This window comes from Arvicola amphibius, chromosome 8 (genome assembly GCF_903992535.2).
Source record: "Arvicola amphibius chromosome 8, mArvAmp1.2, whole genome shotgun sequence".
NCBI classification, from domain to species: domain Eukaryota; kingdom Metazoa; phylum Chordata; class Mammalia; order Rodentia; family Cricetidae; genus Arvicola; species Arvicola amphibius.
In genome coordinates, this window is record NC_052054.1 from 119,173,643 (window position 1) to 119,193,165 (window position 19,523).

The 19,523-nt window shown below is 43.7% G+C and overlaps 1 protein-coding gene across 3 annotated transcripts in view; it reads left to right on the forward strand.

The window, feature by feature from the left end:
- The window catches only part of Mreg (melanoregulin), a 118,334-nt gene that overhangs the window by 59,387 nt on the left and 39,424 nt on the right, over positions 1-19,523 (forward strand). For all 3 annotated transcript variants that reach the window (XM_038340388.1, XM_038340386.1, XM_038340387.1), the window contains exon 2: positions 1,134-1,293. In XM_038340388.1, the coding sequence (XP_038196316.1) occupies positions 1,134-1,293 (160 nt within the window). The remainder of the gene's footprint in view (positions 1-1,133; positions 1,294-19,523) is intronic.

Here is a 19,523-nt window from a genome sequence, read left to right on the forward strand (position 1 = left end):
GGGGATTGGATGCTCACATAGACACAAACATAGGCAAAAACAAATGCACATAAAAATAAACATAATATTTTTTCTTATTTTATGTATATGAGTCTTTTGCCTGTATGTATGTCTCTGCACCACAAATGTGCCTAGTACTACAGAGGCCAGAGCCTCTGAAATTGGAATTACAGATGGTTGTGAGCCACCATATTCTCTGTAAGAGCCCTGGGTCCTCTGGAAGAGCAGTCAGTGCTCTTGACTACTGAGTCATTTCTCCAGCCCCAGTCTTGTGTGTATGTGTGTGTATGTATGTGCGTGTGTGTGTGTTGCTAGGGATTGTACCCATGCCCTAGCACAATGCTCTCCCATTGTACTACAGGGTCAGCCACAGTTCAAGTTTGTCCTAGACCTCAAAGCCGGTAAAAGTTATGTTGGTTTTTGGTTGGGATACCTAGTGTTAAATTTCCTGTTTAGCTGTAGTAATCACTTTTTGTCTGATTATATGTTTTCTAACATTTTTATTATTTACTACTTATCTACTTTGTTTTTCTTTATTCTTGGTTTTGGAGGACAGAGCCTCATTGTATAGTCCAGGCTGAGCTTGAACATGTGATTGTCTTGCTTTGCCTCCCAAGTGCTGGTATTGTTTATGTAAAACAGTGCACTTGTACAGGTCAGAGGACAACTTTTAGAGTTGGTTCTGACCTTTGTGTAAATGCTAGGGATCGAACTTAGGACATCAGACATTGACACCAAGCACCTTTACCTGCTGATCCCTTTTACCATCCCTTTTAGGCTATTTTTAAAGTGCCATGTGGTGTTAGCCCACACCTTTAGTTCCAGCATTTGGGGGAGCAGAGGCAGGTGGATCTTTGAGTTCAGTGCTAGCCTGATCTACGAAGCTAGTTCTAGGACAACCAAGGCTACACAGAGAAACCCTGTCTCAAAAAACAAAACAAAGAAAGAACAACAAAACAACAACAAAAAGAGCTTAATTTTGTTAATTGTGTTGTGTTTATGCTTAATTATGAAAATAACTTAGGTTCTTTTTGTTGTAATTTGTGTTTCTATTTATATTCTAAAATACAAATATAAGATATATAATACATGCATATAACAAAATCTTCATGCTTTCTTTCTTTATTACACAGTGGTAACAATCCGTATTCCTTATTTGGAGCAACTCTGGAGAGGGATGATGAAAAGAATTTATGGAGTATGCCTCATGATGTGTCCCACACAGAGGCAGACGATGACAGGATCTTGTATAATCTGATAGTCATTCGTAATCAGCAGACTAAAGACTCAGAGGTAAGCACTTTCTGAGATGTCACTATGTACAGCTGAAAGTAGGTGGTAAGAAATTGCTATTATAGGGCCAGGGTGGAGCTTGGCTCCATCAGTACAGAGCCTCTTGTGCGAACATAAGACCCGAGTTTGATACCCTAGAACTCATATAAAAAAACTGGGTATGGCAGTACATCCCTGTCATCTCAATGCTGGAGAGGCTGAGACACAGGAGGATCCCTGGGTCAGTCTATTGACTCAGTGAGTTCCAAGTTCACTGAGAGGTCCTGTCTCAAAAGGTAAGGTGAAGGGTGGAGCGATGACTCGGGGGTCAAGTGCTTACTGTACAAGCCTGTGGTCCTGTTGTTGGATCCTGAAGTCCAGTCACTGAGGAGGAGTCGCCCTAACAGACCACTCTCACACCACAGTTGATGTAAAAGCATGAGGATTTAATTCTGTCTTGACAGGGTCTTTCAGCATTTGAGAAGCCAAAAGACCCCCACGACTGTTACAAGCTATTTTTTTTTAAGCAAAAAGCCATAGAAACAAGCGGGGGAGACTTGGGGCTTATTTTTTAATATTGGGATTGGCTTATTCAAAGGGCTATTAACAGTAATTGGTCTGAGCCTGGGCTGGAGAGCGGTTGCCAGATCAGGTAAGGTAAGAGGAAACATTTGAGGGTTACTTTGACCTCTCCCCAAGGACTGAGTCAAAACATCTGTGGACATCTGTGGGTATCTTGTCCCAGTTCCAGCAACAGGTCTCTATTTGGAGAATATCCACAAAGACACAGGGAGATGGAGAGTCTCCAACTTTCCAGTACGTACATGTGTAGTTGTTAGGTTCCCAGTGTGGCGGGGGAGGAGGAGCACTAAGGCTGAGAGGCCTCAGAAATGACTCAGAGTTGTCAGAAATGGCTTCAGAGTTATCCTAGAGTTCTACACTGTGTTGGAATCCACAGCTGCATTCTCACGAGTCTGTAATCGTAGTATGCCCCCACTGGAGGCAGGAGAATTGCCAGAAGCCCATGCACTAGCCAGCCTGGAATACACAGCAATGAGCAAGAAAGACCTTGTTTCAAACAAGGTAGAAGCAAGGACCAATGCCAGAGGTGATTCTCTGATTTACAGACACACACCCTAGGGTGAGTGTGCTCATACACGCCCACACATACAGAGGTAGTGACCCTGTCTCAAAAACAAACAAACAACAAAAACAAAACAAAAGAAGACCAGCTGGAAGGAAAGAATGAACAGGACTACATGGTCGGGTGGTTAGGCTGGTCTTGAATCCTTGCTCCTGCCTCGTCCTGCTTTGTAGTAGGGACTCAGCCTATAGATAAGTTGTGTGACTGAAAGAAAAGTATCTTAGCAGTGTGCACTAGTACTTGTTAATTATGGTTAGTGTTGATCAACTTACAAGCCACAGTCAGAGTTCAGATTGAAATGTGAAGGGTGACTTGTGTTCTCACTAGTTCTGATTTAGTGGAACCCGAATCAATGGTTGTGTGTGTTCATGTGCACAGTGTACACTCTCTTGTTTGCATTTTTAAAGATTTCACACTGTCCGTGTCAGACAGCCATGTGATTTAGAATGCCTTTCATAATAAGTCTTTTTTTTTTTTTTTTTTTTGGTTTTTCGAGACAGGGTTTCTCTGTGGCTTTGGAGCCTGTCCTGGAACTAGCTCTTGTAGACCAGGCTGGTCTCGAACTCACAGAGATCCGCCTGCCTCTGCCTCCCGAGTGCTGGGATTAAAGGCGTGCGCCACCACCGCCCGGCTCATAATAAGTCTTTTTAAAAAAATAATTTATTTTTATTTTATGTTCCTTGGCATTTTACCTGCATGTACGTTGGTGTGAGGGTGTCAGAAGCCCTGGAACTGGAGTTACAGACAAGTGTGGGTGCTGGGAATTAAACCCCGGTCATCTAGAAGAGCCACTGCTCTCAACCGCTGAGCAGTCTCTCTAGCTTCCTACAATAAGTCTTGAAACACTCCTAAGTACTAAAGAGTAGAACAAGAACAAGTTTCTGTGAGTAAGGATAGCAAAGAGGGTTGTAGTTCCTCCATTCTTTCAAAAGTAGTATTAGAGCATTGTATAAAATATTTCCAAATACTGCAGCTGAAGCTGTCCCATGCCTGTGCTTGCTGACTAGCTTGGAGGAAACACCCATAGGAAATACACACTGTTTGTTTTATACACATTCGTGCTTTACAGTTCAGAGAAAGGAGAGTTAGAAGTTCTGAAAGAAAGCACGGGGGTGCGTTGTGGGGCATTAGTGCTAACTTCTGGTTTATTAATTTTGATTTGTTTTTTGAGACAGGGTCCCACAGAATAGCCTAGGCTGACTAGGGAATCGCTATGTAGACCAGGCTAGCCTGGGACTCACAGAGATCTGTCTGCCTTTGTATCATCTTGCCCAGCTTTTACGGGTGGCTTTAGAAGTAAGTGCATGTGTTCTGGTGTCTTGGTTTTGGTGGGATTTGGTTGCCTTTGGTTAGAGTTGTGCTAGAGACAGGTGGTGCCCTGGCTCTGAAGGGCAAGTGCTTCCTGTAGCGGATCCCAGGAGGTGGTTGTCTGCAGCTGAGTCCTGCAGCTCTCCTGGGAGGGACTCTTGTGCCATCTTCTATGTGTGTCTGAAATGACAGTAGAAGGGGCAACAGATGCTGTAGAACGCTCCCCAAGCACAGCTACCGAAGCAAGCCAGGTATGGATGGCTGAGGGCCACCTAGAGGTTTTTCTTGTTTGTTTTTTTGTTTTTTTTTCTTATTCTTGCTCAAGAAATGATATCAAGCTTGACTCTCAGAGAATATTACTAAGATAACCAGATAAATAACATGAAGATTTGATGGTTACCACACATGAAATGCTCTGGATATCTGTTCACAGGGCTTCCCTTTCTTTAGAAAAAAAAAAGCAGAAAAGTAATATGATTAATAAAAGATGGCTATATCTTCCAACAATTGAAATGAAAGCATATAAATTATTCATTTCTCACAGATTGGACTATAGATCACATAGTCCTCTGCACCTTGTTTTTTCCTCCTTAATGTGTTCTGGATACATTTCTATTTCTGTATGCTCACATTTTCTTTATTGCATTTGGAGGCTTTCTGGTATTCTGTTGCACGGATTTTTCTACTGTTTATTCAGCCAGTACATATTGCTGTTGAGATTTAATTCCTTTTTTGCTATTAGAAGCCATGCTGCATTTGACACCTAGGTGAGATGTGTAGGACCTTGTGGATTCCTGGGAACGTCTCTAATGCCAGGTTTCTTGCTAGCCCGTAATGGTTCCCTCAGTCAAAGTATCTCTTTCCTTGCTGTCCGTCTCTGTCCTTCCTCCATTTTGACCATCCTGTTCCTTCTAGTTCTTCTCCTCCCTCCCCTTCTCCTCTCTTCCTCCCCTTCTACCTTTCCTGATTCCCCCCCCCCACCCCCCGCCATGCTCCCAATTTTCTCAGGAGATCCTTTTAAGTACTTTTTAAGGTTTAATGAATTTTTGATATTCTGTGCTTACTTTCAAGTAATTCATGACCAAAAATGTATGCAGTTGTCATGACAGGAACCTGCCACCTTGTCACTCAGGCAATATTTACACATTAACAGGTGCCACACAGTCACCAGATGCTCATGAAGATGGCATAATCCTGCAGAAACCACAGCAGGCCAAAACCCCAGGGGAACAACTAAGTATTATTAGTATTTTTTTTTTAATTACAAAAACAAAATCATAGTATCAGGACCAGATTCTGGTATTGTGTTACCAGGCATAGCACATAGGCTTTGTAATGTTTAAAATAGTATCTGGCATTTCTTGGAGCTATTTCTAGTGCTGGATTATGCACTCAGGATATCATGTCCTTAATCTGAAAAGAAACAGGAGAGTAAAGTTGATTGGATATTTGCAGGGAGAAAGAAATGACTGGCTGAACTGGTTACCGACCACCCACATGGAGGATTGTTGAAGCACCTGGAGACTTGGATGTTCCAGTGTGTTCTGCCTTACCGTCCCAGCAGGTCTCCAGAGTTAAACAAGCCTCACCCTTTTGGGGATACCTGATTGCCTACAAAGTGTTGGAGATAGGGCTGCAAGCTCACCTCAACCAAGAAGGAGCAAAATAACAGTGAAAGTTTAAGCAGTTCTCCAGATAACTCTGGGTTCTTCCAAATACCTTTTGTTTGGAGATCCAAATAATCGAATCATGGATTTTTTTTGTTTGTTTGTTTGGTTGGTTGTTTGGTTGGTTGGTTGTCTGAAGTGCTGGGGATCAACCTAGGGCCTTGTCAACTTTTCCGCAGTCCTGAGCAGATCTTGTCTGCTGGACCGGGGATTTGAGAACCAGAAAGAATGGGGCGGACTACAGTCTACTGCTGTAGGCAGCCTTACTTCAGGTTCAGTGCGTTGTTATAGACAAAGGTAACAAAGAAGGCAGTGATTCAAGGAAGGTTGTTTGAGTTCAGAAAAATAAATAATTAAAAAAATGCCAGTGAGCACATACTAAACATTGACAGAGTAGCCCTTTCCCAGATCTTTCTCAGGACAGACCAGCCTTAACACAATTGCCTGGCAAGTGCTATAGATTATCATGGAAAGCACGAAAGCAAGGCAGAAGGCCATATCTTGTCTCAGGGTGCACTGACCAGATTGGGTTCTATAGCTATGTTCTGACATTCAACATGAATAAACATGTCTTACAAATTAAACACAGGAGACACGAAATCACATCCTAGAACAACTCAGTGAACAAAACGCACCTGAGGTCAAAGGTCCTCTGCCTTTCTTTCTGGAGCCTCTCTCACGGTTCCTTAAGGCATTACTCACCATGTGTCATCCTTTCGTCCACGTTCCGACAGGCCTTGTGCAACTGCTCCAAAACTGAGCCACACCTCAGTCCCAAATGCACCTGCTCTTTATTTTACTTTGCTAGGAACCATTTGGGTTTAGGCGACTTAGAGGGGAATTCAAGAAACGTAGGATCTGAGGAGCCAGGGGTCTTGCCCTGTGTTCTAGGTATTAGTGTTCGTGAAGTACTGTACCGTGTGCTAAGCGCTGTGTGTGTGCGGCATGCTGCCCTGATGCGTACTGAGTTCTTGGAAGCTTAGGGAGGAGTTTCAACTGGTATGCCTAGGAAGCTGAGTCATCTCAACGGGTTGGAGGAAATGAGTGGAGTTACTGGGGTCCCAGCTCAGGTCTGTGACCCACAAACCTCTCTGACTAGACATACTCTTCTGGGCTGGGTGTGGTGGCACACGCCTTTAATCCAGCATTTGGGAGGCAGAGGCAGGTGGATCTCTGAATTTGAGGCCTGAATTTGAATTCTGTCTACAGAGTGAGTCACAGGACAGCTCGGGCTACACAGAGAAACCCTGTCTTGAAAGAAACAAAACAAACAAACAAAAAACACCCTTCTGGGCTCTCCAATAAGCTTGGGAAAACCTCTTTGGCTGCTTTTTGGTTAAAGCCAAAGTTGCCTGAGAAGATACTGACTTACTGCCTTCAGAAGACAGTGGAGACTGTATGTGTTTGTTTTTGGGGGCAGACTTTATACAGGAGAATCACAGAGTGACGACTTTGGTGATTGTGGGTTATACTGGTGACACGCCTTTGGTGCTGTGGCATATTCTGGCTAGTATAGTCCACTGTACTGTACCAGGTCACATTCTGCTTATCTGCCTTACTATCCCTTTTAAAAAGGGTTGCTCTTTCCAGAGGCCAACATTAATATACCTGACTTTTTTTTACCTTACACGTGTATGTGAGCCTTGTCAACCACGGGCAAGTAAGACGTGGGGGTGGGGCCAGCACCCCATTAGGTGCACTGTAGCATGTTTAATGGTGAAGATCGTGGGCTTCGGAATCCTGTCACTGTGTTCTTCAACCTTAGGGTGACTACACTATTTGTTTCTAAGTCACCAAGTCTTAACTAGGAGGAAAGAGGCTGTTTGCTAATGTCTAGTATATCTGGCCAAAACTATAATTTGAGACTTCCCTGGAGAAGCTGAGACATAGACTACCTTTCTTTTTCTTTCTTTGCTTTTTTTTAAAATTGTGGTAAAATATACAGAAGATAAAACTTACCATTTAATTAATTTATTTGTTTTCTTTTTAAATGTGTGTATGTAATTTGTTGAGTGTGCACGTGGACAAAGGACAACCCCAGGTACTATTCTTCAGGTACTGTTTGAAATTACCTGGTGCAGAGTGTGAAGGAAACATGGAACACACAACAAACCCGCTTAGGACTTTATTAGAGGGGGCGTGCACTGGCCTGGGAAGTCAGTGTGCAGAGAGAGAGGAAGATGGTGTCTTCAGCTTTTAAAAGCTTAGCACATGCACATAGGGGGTTGACACGGCTATGTCATACACAGATGATGGGTGGGGGTGGGATGGGGTGGGTCACGCATGTGCACAAGGGCTTAGCTGAGTCATACGTGGATCACGCGGGGGGCCCTTTAACATCGCAGGGGGTTATTAGGCACTTCTGCCCGAGGGCTTGTCTGCACCTGCATGACCCCTAGAATGCGGAGTATCAGCCTTCTGTGGCTGAAACCATTACACTGTCCGCCTCGTTTTTTGATACAGGTCTCTCGTTGGCCTGGAACTAACTAGTCTAGACTGGCTGGATCACACCTGTCCCCACTCACCCAGCGCCAGGATTACAAGCATCTGCCATCATTCCTGGCCTACAATTATTTTCTTTCATTTACTTATACTTTTTTTCTGGGGGGGGGGTGCCGCATGTGCCTACCATGTGGGGAGGGCAACTTGTAGGAGTTGGTTCTCTTGCTCCTCTGTCTTCTGAGTGCTGATACCGTAGGCATGCGCCATTACACCCAGATATTGTGTGGTGTTTAAAACAGAGCACTTGTGGAAGTTGCAGGACAGCTTGTTGGAGTGAGTTTGGGATGGAACGCAGGTCCTTAGGTTTGGCAGCAAACACCTTTACTACTGAGACATCTCAACCTGTGTCTGCCTTTGTTTACATTGGTTCTGGAGGTCGAGCTCAGGTCCTTATGCTTGTCCCACAAACAGACATTTTACCAACTGAGGTGGTTTGAAAGAAAATGGCCCCATAGGTGCATAGGGAGTGGCACTATTAGTAAGTATGGCCTTGTTAGAGTAGGTGTGGCCTTGTTGGAGGAAGTGTGTCACTAGGGGGTGGACTTTGAGGTCTCAGATGTTTAAGCCAGGCACACTGTGGCAGTCTCTTCCCTGGGGATTCAGATGTAAAATTCTCAGCTGCCTCTCCAGTACCATGTCTGCCTGCATGCCGCCATGTTTCCTGCCATGATGACAGTGGACTAAACCTCAGAACTATAAGCCAGCCTTATTTAAATGTTTTCTTTTATAAGGGCTTCAGAGATGGCACGGCAGTTAAGAGCACTGTCTGCATCAGGCGGTGGTAGCACACGCCTTTAATCCCAGCAATCCGGAGGTGGAGGCAGGTGGATCTCTGAGTTTGAGGCCAGCCTCATTTACAAGAGCTAGTTCCAGGACAGGCTTCAAAGCCACAGAGAAACCCTGTCTCGAAAAACCAAAAAAAAAAAAAAAAAAAAAAAAAAAAACGAGTTGCTGTGGTCATAGTGTCTCTTCACAGCTATAGAAACCCTAACTAAGACACTGACTTGCCTATCTCCCAGCTCATTTTTAAACTTCCTTGAATAGTCTGTTTGGCAGCAGTAAGGACATTTATCGTCTTTGGCAGCTATTCCACTGTCAGCCTCCAAAAGATCTTTAACTCTGTTCCCATTACAGGTGACTGCGAATTTTCTTCATCCCTCAGCCCCTTTCTATATATAAGCTCTATACATTTGTCTACTCTTAGCACCTTATGCAAGGGGAATCCATATACCTGTTCACATGCACAGTATGTCACATGTAACCTCCACCCCCCAAAAGATGAAAGAATGAAAGCAGTTAGACAATATATTCTGATTGAAAGAAAAATTTTAATGCTTTTTTATGTGCATTGTGTTTTTCATGTGTGTCTGTGTGAGGGAGTCAGGTCCCTTGGAACTGGAGTTACAGACAGGTGCAAGCTGCCACGTGGGTGCTGGGAATTGAACCCAGGTCCTCTGGAGGAGCAGGTGGTACTCTTAAGGACTGAACCACCTCCAGCCCCAAAAGACAAAGAAATGGAAAAGTCAAAGGTGGTGGCAGATGCCTGTAATCCTGGCACTAGGTAAGTGAGGACAAGCAAAGTCTGGGCTTGCCGTCCAGCCAGTCTAATCTAGTTAGTTAGTTGCTAGCAGACTGCCGGGCCAGCAAGGGACCATGTATCAAAAACCAGGGTGGACAGTGTAAGCATTACAGCTGGATGGAAAGGAATCCTGGCAGCTGAGAGCCAAGAAATACCACAAAGCCACACCGTACAGCAAACCTCATACAAGAGATTTATTGGGAGGGAACAAACCAAGAAGGTGGTTGCCTCCTCTTGGTTGCTAAACAGCAGCAAACTGAACAGGATAAAGGGCTTATATAGAGTTTCTTGGGAGTGGGTGGAACTTTTCAGGGTGGATCTTTCCAGGGTGGAGATTGGTGGGATTTAATGTCCAGAGATTGGGTTTTTTATTCTGTAGGGTGGGGGCACAGCCCAGTAATTAGGGCAGTTAGAGCATTATGTAGAGCATTATGTGGGTGGAACCTGGCCGCTGGTGTGTGTGTGTGTGTGTGTGTTCCCAGGGACTTACAGACAGTACCTGAAGAATAGCATGTGGGATTGTAATATTTTACTTAGTCTAGTATCTTCAGCATCATCTATGCTGTAGCAAGCATTAAGATTTTCTTTCTGAAATCTGAGTAAGACTATGTTCTCTGCCGGCACATCAGCCATCTGTGACATGAGGCTCTCTGTTCTACCTTTAGGCCTTTGTGAGTGATATCATGAACACAAGTACACTCGTTTCTGTTAGAGTCTTGCTTTCGTCAGAGTATGTGCTCAGACATGTGCTTAGTGTGTGAGGAACTGCTCCACCATTTTCCATAGCAGCTCTACCCTTTCCTATCCCCACCTGCAATGTGCAAGACTTCCAGCTTCTCTAAATCCCCAGGAATACTGGATACCTCCTTAACCTTCAAGTCTACCAACAATGCACCGCACAGCTTCCAAACTGATCAGTTTTTATATACATGTAGTTGTAGTTGACACGGTGCACTAATCAAACCCACTCAGTATTGGCATTTGGGAGGTAGCCCAAGAGGTGGAAAGCTGTCAGAGATTTCCTCTATCTGCCTCCCCCTCCCCTAAGGAAATGGAAAGGGCAGAAGAATGGGAGCTTTTTGTAACTGAATTCTGTGTCTTGGGTCCATGATGAGGAGGGTATAATGGCACGATCACTTTCCCTTACTGTTCTTTATTTTTTTTTTCTTTTTTTTCTCTTTTTTTTCCCTCATGGTTTATTTTTTTTTATATATTTAAAAATTTCCATCTCCTTCCCTCCTCCTCCCCCCTCCCTCCGCTCCTCCTCCCCCTTCCCTCCCCTCCTTCTCCCCCTTCCCTCCCCTTCCCTCCACCCATACCTCCCCTCCCTCCCTCTCAAGGCCAAGGAGCCATCAGGGTTCCCCACTCTATGCTAAGTCCAAGGTCCTCCCAACTCCCCCCAGGTCCAGGAAGGTGATCGACCAAGCTGAGAAGGCTCCCACAGAGCCCGTCCATGCAGAAGAATCAGAGCCCAGCGCCATTGTCCTTTGCTTCTCAGTCAGCCCCCGCTGTTGGCCACATTCAGAGAGACGGGTTTGGTCGCATGATCCATCAGTCCCATTCCAACTGGAGTTGGTGATCTCCCATTAGTTCTGTCCCACCGTCTCCATGAGTGAACGCACCCCTCACGTTCCTGACTTTCTCCCTCATGTTCTCGCTCCTTCTGCTCCTCATCAGGACCTTGGGAGCTCAGTCCCGTGCTCCAATGTGGGGCTCAGTCACCTTCCCCATCTGTTGCCAGCTGGAGGTTCCCTCACGGTCCTGACTTTCTTTCTCATGTTCTCTCTCCTTCTGCTCCTCATCAGTACCTTGGGAGCTCAGTCCGGTGCTCCAATGTGGGGCTCTGTCATTTTCTTCATCTATCGTCAGGTGGAGGTTCTTCTTATTATCTTCTCAAGGATCCCAAATTTATAGGCTCGATGTCCTTTAATTATGGCTAGAAACCGATTATGAGTGAATACATCCCATGTTCATCTTTTTGGGTCTGGGTTACCTCACTCAGAATAGTGTTTTCTATTTCCATCCATTTGCCTGCAAAATTCAAGATGTCATTGTTTTTTACTGCTGAGTAGTATTCTAGCATGTATATATTCCACAGTTTCTTCATCCATTCTTCCACTGAAGGGCATCTAGGTTGTTTCCAGGATCTGGCTATTACAAATAATGCTGCTATGAACATAGATGAGCATATGCTTTTGTTGTATGATTGGGCATCTCTTGGGTAGATTCCCAATAGTGGAATTGCTGGGTCCTGGGGTAGGTTGATCCCGAATTTCCTGAGAAACCTCCACACTGCTTTCCAAAGTGGTTGCACAAGTGTGCATTCCCACCAGCAATGGATGAGTGTACGCCTTACCCCACAACCTCTCCAGCAAAGGTTATTATTGGTGTTTTGGATTTTAGCCAATCTGACAGGTGTAAGATGATATCTCAAAGTTGTTTTGATTTGCATTTCCCTGATAGCTAGGGAGGTTGAGCATGCCCTTAAGTGTCTTTTGGCCATTCGAACTTCTTCTGTTGAGAATTCTCTGTTCAGTTCAGCGCCCCATTTTTTAATTGGGTTAATTGGCATTTTACCGTCTAGTCTCTTGAGTTCCTTATATATTTTAGAGATCAGACCTTTGTCAGTTGCAGGGTTGGTGAAGATCTTTTCCCAGTCAGTAGGCTGCCTTTGTGTCTTAGTGACAATGTCCTTTGCTTTACAGAAGCTGCTCAACTTCAGGAGGTCCCATTTATTCAATGTTGCCCTTAATGTCTGTGCAGCTGGGGTTATGCGCAGGAAACGGTTCCCTGTGCCCATTTGTTGTAGAGTACTTCCCACTTACTCCTCTATCAAGCTCAATGTGTTCAGATTAATATTGAGGTCTTTAATCCATTTGGACTTGAGTTTTGTGCATGGTGATAGATATGGATCTACTTTCATTCTTCTACAGGTTGACATCCAGTTATGCCAGCACCATTTGTTGAAGATGCCCTCTTTCTTCCATTGTGTACTTTTGGCTCCTTTATCAAAAATCAGGTGTTCATAGGTTTGTGGTTTAAGATCCGGGTCTTCTATACGATTCCATTGGTCAACTTCTCTGTTTTTATGCCAATACCAAGCTGTTTTCAATACTGTAGCTTTGTAATAGAGTTTGAAGTCAGGGATGGTAATGCCTCCAGAAGTACCTTTATTGTATAAGATTTTTTTGGCTATCTTGGGTTTCTTGTTTTTCCATATAAAGTTGATTATTGTCCTCTCAATCTCTGTGAAGAATTTTAATGGGACCTTGATTGGGATTGCATTGAATCTATAGATTGCTTTTGGTAGAATTGCCATTTTTACTATGTTGATCCTCCCAATCCACGAGCAGGGGAGATCCTTCCATTTTCTGGTATCCTCTTCAATTTCTTTCTAAAAAGACTTAAAGTTCTTGTCAAATAAATCCTTCACTTCCTTGGTTAGAGATACTCCCAGATATCTTATGCTATTTGTGGCTATTGTAAAAGGTGATACTTCTCTGATTTCCCTCTCTGCTTCCTTATCCTTTGTGTATAGGAGGGCGACTGATTTTTTTGGAGTTGATCTTGTAACCTGCCACGTTACTGAAGGAGTTTATCAGCTGTAGGAGTTCTTTGGTGGAGTTTTTCGGGTCGCTTATGTATACTATCATATCATCTGCAAATAATGAAAGTTTAACTTCTTCCTTTCCAAATTGAATCCCCTTGATTCCCTTATGTTGTCTTATTGCTATTGCTAGAACTTCAAAGACTATACTGAAGAGATAAGGAGAGAGTGGACAGCCTTGTCGTGTTCCTGAATTTAGTGGGATGGCCTTGAGTTTCTCTCCATTTAATTTGATGTTAGCTGTCGGCTTGCTGTAAATAGCTTTTATTATATTTAGGAATGACCCTTGTATCCCTAATCTCTCGAAAACTTTTATCATAAAAGGGTGCTGAATTTTGTCAAATGCTTTTTCAGCATCTAATGAGATGACTATATGGTTTTTTTCCTTCAGTTTATTTATATGATGGATTACATTGATAGATTTTCGTATGTTGAACCAGCCCTGCATCTCTGGGATGAAGCCTACTTGATCGTAGTGGATAATTTTTCTAATGTGTTCTTGGATTCTGTTTGCCAGTATTTTATTGAGAATTTTTGCATCAATGTTCATGAGTGAGATTGGCCTGTAATTCTCTTTCTTGGTTGAGTCTTTGTGTGGTTTAGGTATCAGGGTAACTGTAGCTTCATAGAAGGAATTTGGCAGTGACTCTTGTGTTTCTATATTATGAAATACCTTAAGGAGTATAGGTATTAGGTCTTCTTGGAAGTTCTGGTAGAATTCTGCATTGAAACCATCTGGTCCTGGGCTCTTTTTGGTAGGGAGGTTTCTGATAACAGTTTCTAATTCTTCGCGACTAACAGGACGACTTAGAGCATTTACCTGGTCCTGGTTTAACTTTGGTATATAGTATTTATCTAAAAAACTGTCCATTTCTTTTACATTTTCCAATTTTGTGGCATACAGGCTTTTGTAGTAAGATCTAATGATTCTCTGAATTTCCTCTGTGTCTGTGGTTATGTGCCCCTTTTCATTTCTGATCTTAATTTGCGTGTTCTCCCTCTGCCGTTTGATTAGTTTGGCTAAGGGTTTGTCAATCTTGTTGATTTTCTCCAAGAACCAGCTTCTTGTTTCATTGATTCTTTGGATTGCTTTCTGTGTTTCTATTTTGTTGATTTCTGCCCTCAGTTTGATAATTTCCAGTCTTCTACTTCTCCTAGGTGAGTCTGCTTCTTTTTTTTCCAGAGCTTTCAGGTGTGCTGTTAAGTCACCAATGAGTGCTTTCTCCGTTTTCTTTAAGTGGGCACTTAGTGCTATGAACTTTCCTCTTAGCACTGCTTTCATTGTGTCCCATAGGTTTGAGTATGTTGTGTCTTTGTTTTCATTAAATTCAAGAAAGACTTTAATTTCTTTCTTTATTTCTTCCTTGACCCAGGTGTGGGTCAGTAGTTGACTGTTCAGTTTCCATGAGTTTGTAGGCTTTCTGGGGGTAGCATTGTTGTTGAATTCTAATTTTAATCCATGGTGATCCGATAAGACACAGGTGGTTACTAATATTTTTTTGTAACTGTGGAAGTTTGCTTTGTTACCAAGTATATGGTCAATTTTCGAAAAGGTTCCATGAGCCGCAGAGAAGAAGGTATATTCTTTCCTATTTGGGTGGAATGTTCTATAGATGTCTGTTAAGTCCATTTGGTTCATTACCTCTATTAAGTCTTTCAATTCTCTGTTAGGTTTCTGTCTGAATGACCTGTCCATTGGTGAGAGAGGAGTGTTGAAGTCTCCAACTATTAGTGTGTGTGGTTTGATGGCTGCCTTGAGTTCTAGAAGTGTTTCTTTTACATAAGTAGGAGCTTTTATATTAGGGGCATAGATATTCAGGATTGAGACTTCATTCTGATGGATTTTTCCTGTTATGAGTATAAAGTGTCCCTTTCCATCTCTTCTGATTGATTTTAGTTTGAAGTCAATTTTGTTGGAAATTAGTATGGCCACACCCGCTTGTTTCTTAGGTCCATTTGCTTGATAAACCTTTTCCCAACCCTTTACTCTGAGTAGGTGTCTGTCTTTGTGGTTGAGGTGTGTTTCTTGTAAACAGCAAAATGTTGGATTCTGTTTTCGTATCCAGTCTCTTAGCCTGTGCCTTTTTATAGGTGAATTGAGTCCATTGATATTAAGTGATATTAATGACCAGTGGTTGTTAACTTCAGTCATTTTTAGTAGTAGAGTTTGTATGTTTCCCTTCTTCTAGTTGTGCTGGTGAAGGGTCGCTAGATGCCTTAGTTATTGTGGGTGTTGTTGGACTCCTTGGTTTGTGATTTTCCTTCTATTACTTTCTGCAAGGCTGGATTTGTGGCTGCGTATTGTTTAAATCTTTTTTTGTCCTGGAATATCTTGTTTTCTCCATCAATGGTGAATGCAAGCTTTGCTGGGTATAGTAGTCTAGGCTTGCATCCATGTTCCCTTAGTGTCTGTAGCACATCTATCCAAGCTCTTCTGGCTTTCATGGTTTCCATTGAGAAATCAGGTGTAATTCTGATAGGTTTCCCTTTATATGTTATTTGACCTTTTTCCTTTGCAGCTCTTAATATCTGTTCTTTATTCTGTATGTTTTGTGTTTTGATTATTATATGGCGTGGGGATTTGTTCTTTTGATCCAGTCTATTTGGTGTTCTGTAGGCTTCTTGTACCTTCATAGGAACATCCTTCTTTAGGTTGGGGAAATTTTCTTCTATAATTTTGTTGAATATGTTTTCTGGGCCTTTGAGTTGTAATTCTTCTCCTTCTTCTACCCCAATTATTCTTAGGTTTGGTCTTTTCATGGTGTCCCAGATTTCCTGAATGTTTTGTGTTAAGAATTTGTTAGATTTGTTTAGTTCTTTAATCTGTGAGTTTATTTCCTCTATAGTATCTTCAGAGTCCAAGATTCTTTCTTCCATCTCTTGTATTCGGTTGGAAATACTGTCTCTGAAGTTTCTGTTCGTTTACTCAGAGTTTCCATTTCCAGTCGTCCCTCAGATTGTGTTTTCTTCAATACCTCCATTTCATTTATCAGGTCTTGTACTGTTTCCCTTACCTGTTTGATTGCTTTTTCTTGTTTTTCTTGTTTTTCTTGTTTTTCTTGGGTATCTTTGAGAGATTTATTTATTTCGTCTACCTTTTTGTTTGTCATCTCCATTTCTTTATGGCAGATTTTTACCTCCTGTTTAAGGTCCTCTATTATTTTCATAAAGTACTGTTTAAGGTCGGATTCTTCTATATCTTCGGGGGTAGGGTGTTCAATTCTTGTTGTTTCGGGATGTCTGGATTGTGGTGATGTCATGTTGCCTTTCATGTTGTTGGAGGAGCTCCTGCATTGGCGCCTGCCCATCTCTTCCTTCAAAAGGAGCCCGGAGGCGTTTGGTGTCCTAGACCAATCTTTGCTGTGACTGAAACTGGTTGGATCTCCCCAGTGTCAGAGGAGGACCTATTCCTTGCGTCACAATCTGAAGAAGCCCGCACTCCCTTGCAGGAATCCCCAGACCTGCCTGGAGGCCAGAGTCTGATTCCTCTGGGTGGATGGCCTTAGAACAGGAGCAGGACACCAGTTCAGGTGGAACTGAACTGGTGGAATACCACACAGCGAACCTGGCAGCACAATCTGAAGGAGCCCGCACCCCTCCGCAGGAATCCTCAGACCTGCCTGGAGGCCAGAGTCTGACCCCTTTCTGTGGATGGCCTTAGAACAGGAGCAGGACACCTGAGAACACTAGGGAAAGCTTGGGAGACACAGGGACGGGAGAAACAGACACAAGCCTGTAGAGGGAAGTGGGGGTAGGAGGTCTGTGCTCTCTTCCAGGGCAGGTTGCCCCAGGGTCCGCATTCACTCACCAGTTCAGATGGAATGTCAGTGCACAGGATCAGGGATTCCAGGCAGCCCAGGGTCACAGCCCAGACAAAAGGGCCAAGGTGGGGGCAGGGCGGGATGGAATACCACACAGCGAACCTGGCAGCACAATCTGAAGGAGCCCGCACCCCTCCGCAGGAATCCTCAGACCTGCCTGGAGGCCAGAGTCTGACCCCTTTGGGTGGATGGCCTTAGAACTGGAGCAGGACACCTGAGAACAACTAAGAAAATATCACTGGTGCTACTGTGTTGAGAGGTCAGCGAGGTATGAAAGTGCATCTCCAGAAGTCGTCATCAGGACTGCAGTGTCCCAAAGAATGATGGATCCTCTGGCAGACTGTCAGGTCCCCTTCCAGGCCAAGCAGCTCTCAGACAAAGGCCTACCTTGCCCCGGGCAGTCAAATGAAGGAGGGGACCTCCCACTGGCCTGGGTGCACTCAATTCCAGGTTCCCAGAGCCCAAACAGGGTGAGCTGTGGGATTTTGTGGCCCCAAAGACGGGAGGATGAGGCAGGGGGAGGGGGGGGGAGGATTCTGGGTGCAAGCTGGGAAGGGACAGGAAGAGAGAGGCAGTATCCGGGGAGAATAACCCCTGCAGGAAGAGCAGGAAGTGTGCGGGTGGCAGGGGGGGTTGTGGAATGTCGGTGGTCCCTCTCCGGGCAGCTGCCACTGTTCTTTATTTTTGCTTTGATTTCTTTTATTAACTATTATTTGCATGGTGTGTGTGTGTGTGTGTGTGTGTGTGTGTGTGTATAGAACAACTTTCAGAAATTGGTTCTTGCCTTCCAGTATGTGAATCCCAGGGGTTGAATTTATGTCATCAGGCCAGGCTGGCCTGAAATCTCCTTCAGTAGCTTCCACTGGACTTGGACTTGGTACCTGTCTGCCTCAGCCTTCCGAGTGCTGGAATTAAAAGGCCTGTGTCGCCATGCCTGTTCTACCGTTCTGGAGGCTCTGAAGCTGCAGGAAGGTTTGTGGGAGCAGATAGTGTACTTACTAGTACCAACAGCTCTGTGAAATAGGCTGCACTAGCAGGGCAGAAACTGCCAACTTCCTCCTTACCCAGTGCTGCAGGTCTCTGGAGCAGATTGCCACGCCTCTGTCATGTAGTGTTTGTGGTAAGGAAGGCCACTTCTTTATTGGCAGGTACAAAGCAATTGGTTGGTAGGATTTGTCTCTTCATAAGCCAGATGGAGTTGAGAAGAAAGTAAAGCTATAAACTGGTTGTAAAAGACTTATTTTCAAAACAGACACATAGCCCAGTGTAGTGGCCCACGACTTTAATCCCAGCACTCGAGAGGCACAGGCAGGTGGATCTCTGTGAGTTCAAGGCCAGCCTGGTCTACAAGTGAGTTCTAGGATAGATGGGGCTGCACAGAGAACTCTGTCTCTGAAAAACCAACTAACCAACCAACCAAACAAACCAATAGCCAGCTGAAGCACTTGGAGGTGGCATCAATCTAAGTCTCCAGTGACCTTAGTTAGCATCAGCTTTGGTTGTTCCAAGAACTACTGAGGGCATCAGAGATGCCTGCCTGCCTGCTGTTGTCATGGGTGCAACGCGAGGCTTCTCACAGCTTTCTCAAGGGCTAGATGAACTGTTTATTTTTAAGAAGAAAATGAGTAAGAGAAACAGAGAGCTTAATGGACTTTTCTTAATATGTCTGAGGAGAAATGGGCTTCGATCGGTGTTGACTATAGACCAGTCTGTCAACTCAGGGCCGAGAACTGCATACTTCTGGTCATTATTATAAATTTAAGCAGAAACAGGCCGTTTTGATTAACTAACAGGCACAAAATTTTACAGGAAAACAATGTGAGGCACGTTCCAACTTCAGAAAACCCCAGTGTGTGACGGCTACTTGAAGACTGTCTAGGATATTGTAGGGAGGGGAACGGCGACAATATGGCGGCTGTCTCCATGTCCCAAAGGAGCTCGAGTTCTGGCTGTTGTGTCTGTTTATCAGTTCATCTTGTTAAAAATGACAGGGAAGGTTTGATTTTAGAATTAGTTCTGCTGGTCTCTTCCCCATTTGTGCTTCATTTTATTTTATTTGTCTGTTTTATTGACATTTTCTAACCTTGACTGGTCTGAAACTTGTTATGTAGACCAGGCCTGCCTTTGCCTCCCAAGCTCTGGGATTAAAGGCGTGTACCAGCATGTCTGGCCACGTTATTATTTATTTATTTATGTATTTATGTATTTATTTATTCATTCGTTCATTTATTCATTTATTTATTTATTTATTTATTTATTTATTTTTGCGGTGGTTTCTCTGTGTATTCCTGGCTGTTCTGGATTTTGCTCTGTAGACCAAATTAGCCTTGAACTCAGAGATCCACTTTTTTTTTTGGGGTTTTTCGAGACAGGGTTTCTCTGTGTAATAGTACCTTATTTTGTTTTCCCTTCCTTCCTTCCTTCCTTCCTTCCTTCCTTCCTTCCTTCCTTCCTTCCTTCTTTCATTATGGTTATTTTTTTAAAGGATTTATTTATTTATTTTATTTATATGGCAGCTCTATCAAGTTTATGGCAGAAGAGGACATCAGATCCCACTATAGATGGTTGTGAGCCACCATGTGGTTGCTGGGAATTGAACTCAGAACTTCTGGAAGAGCAGCCA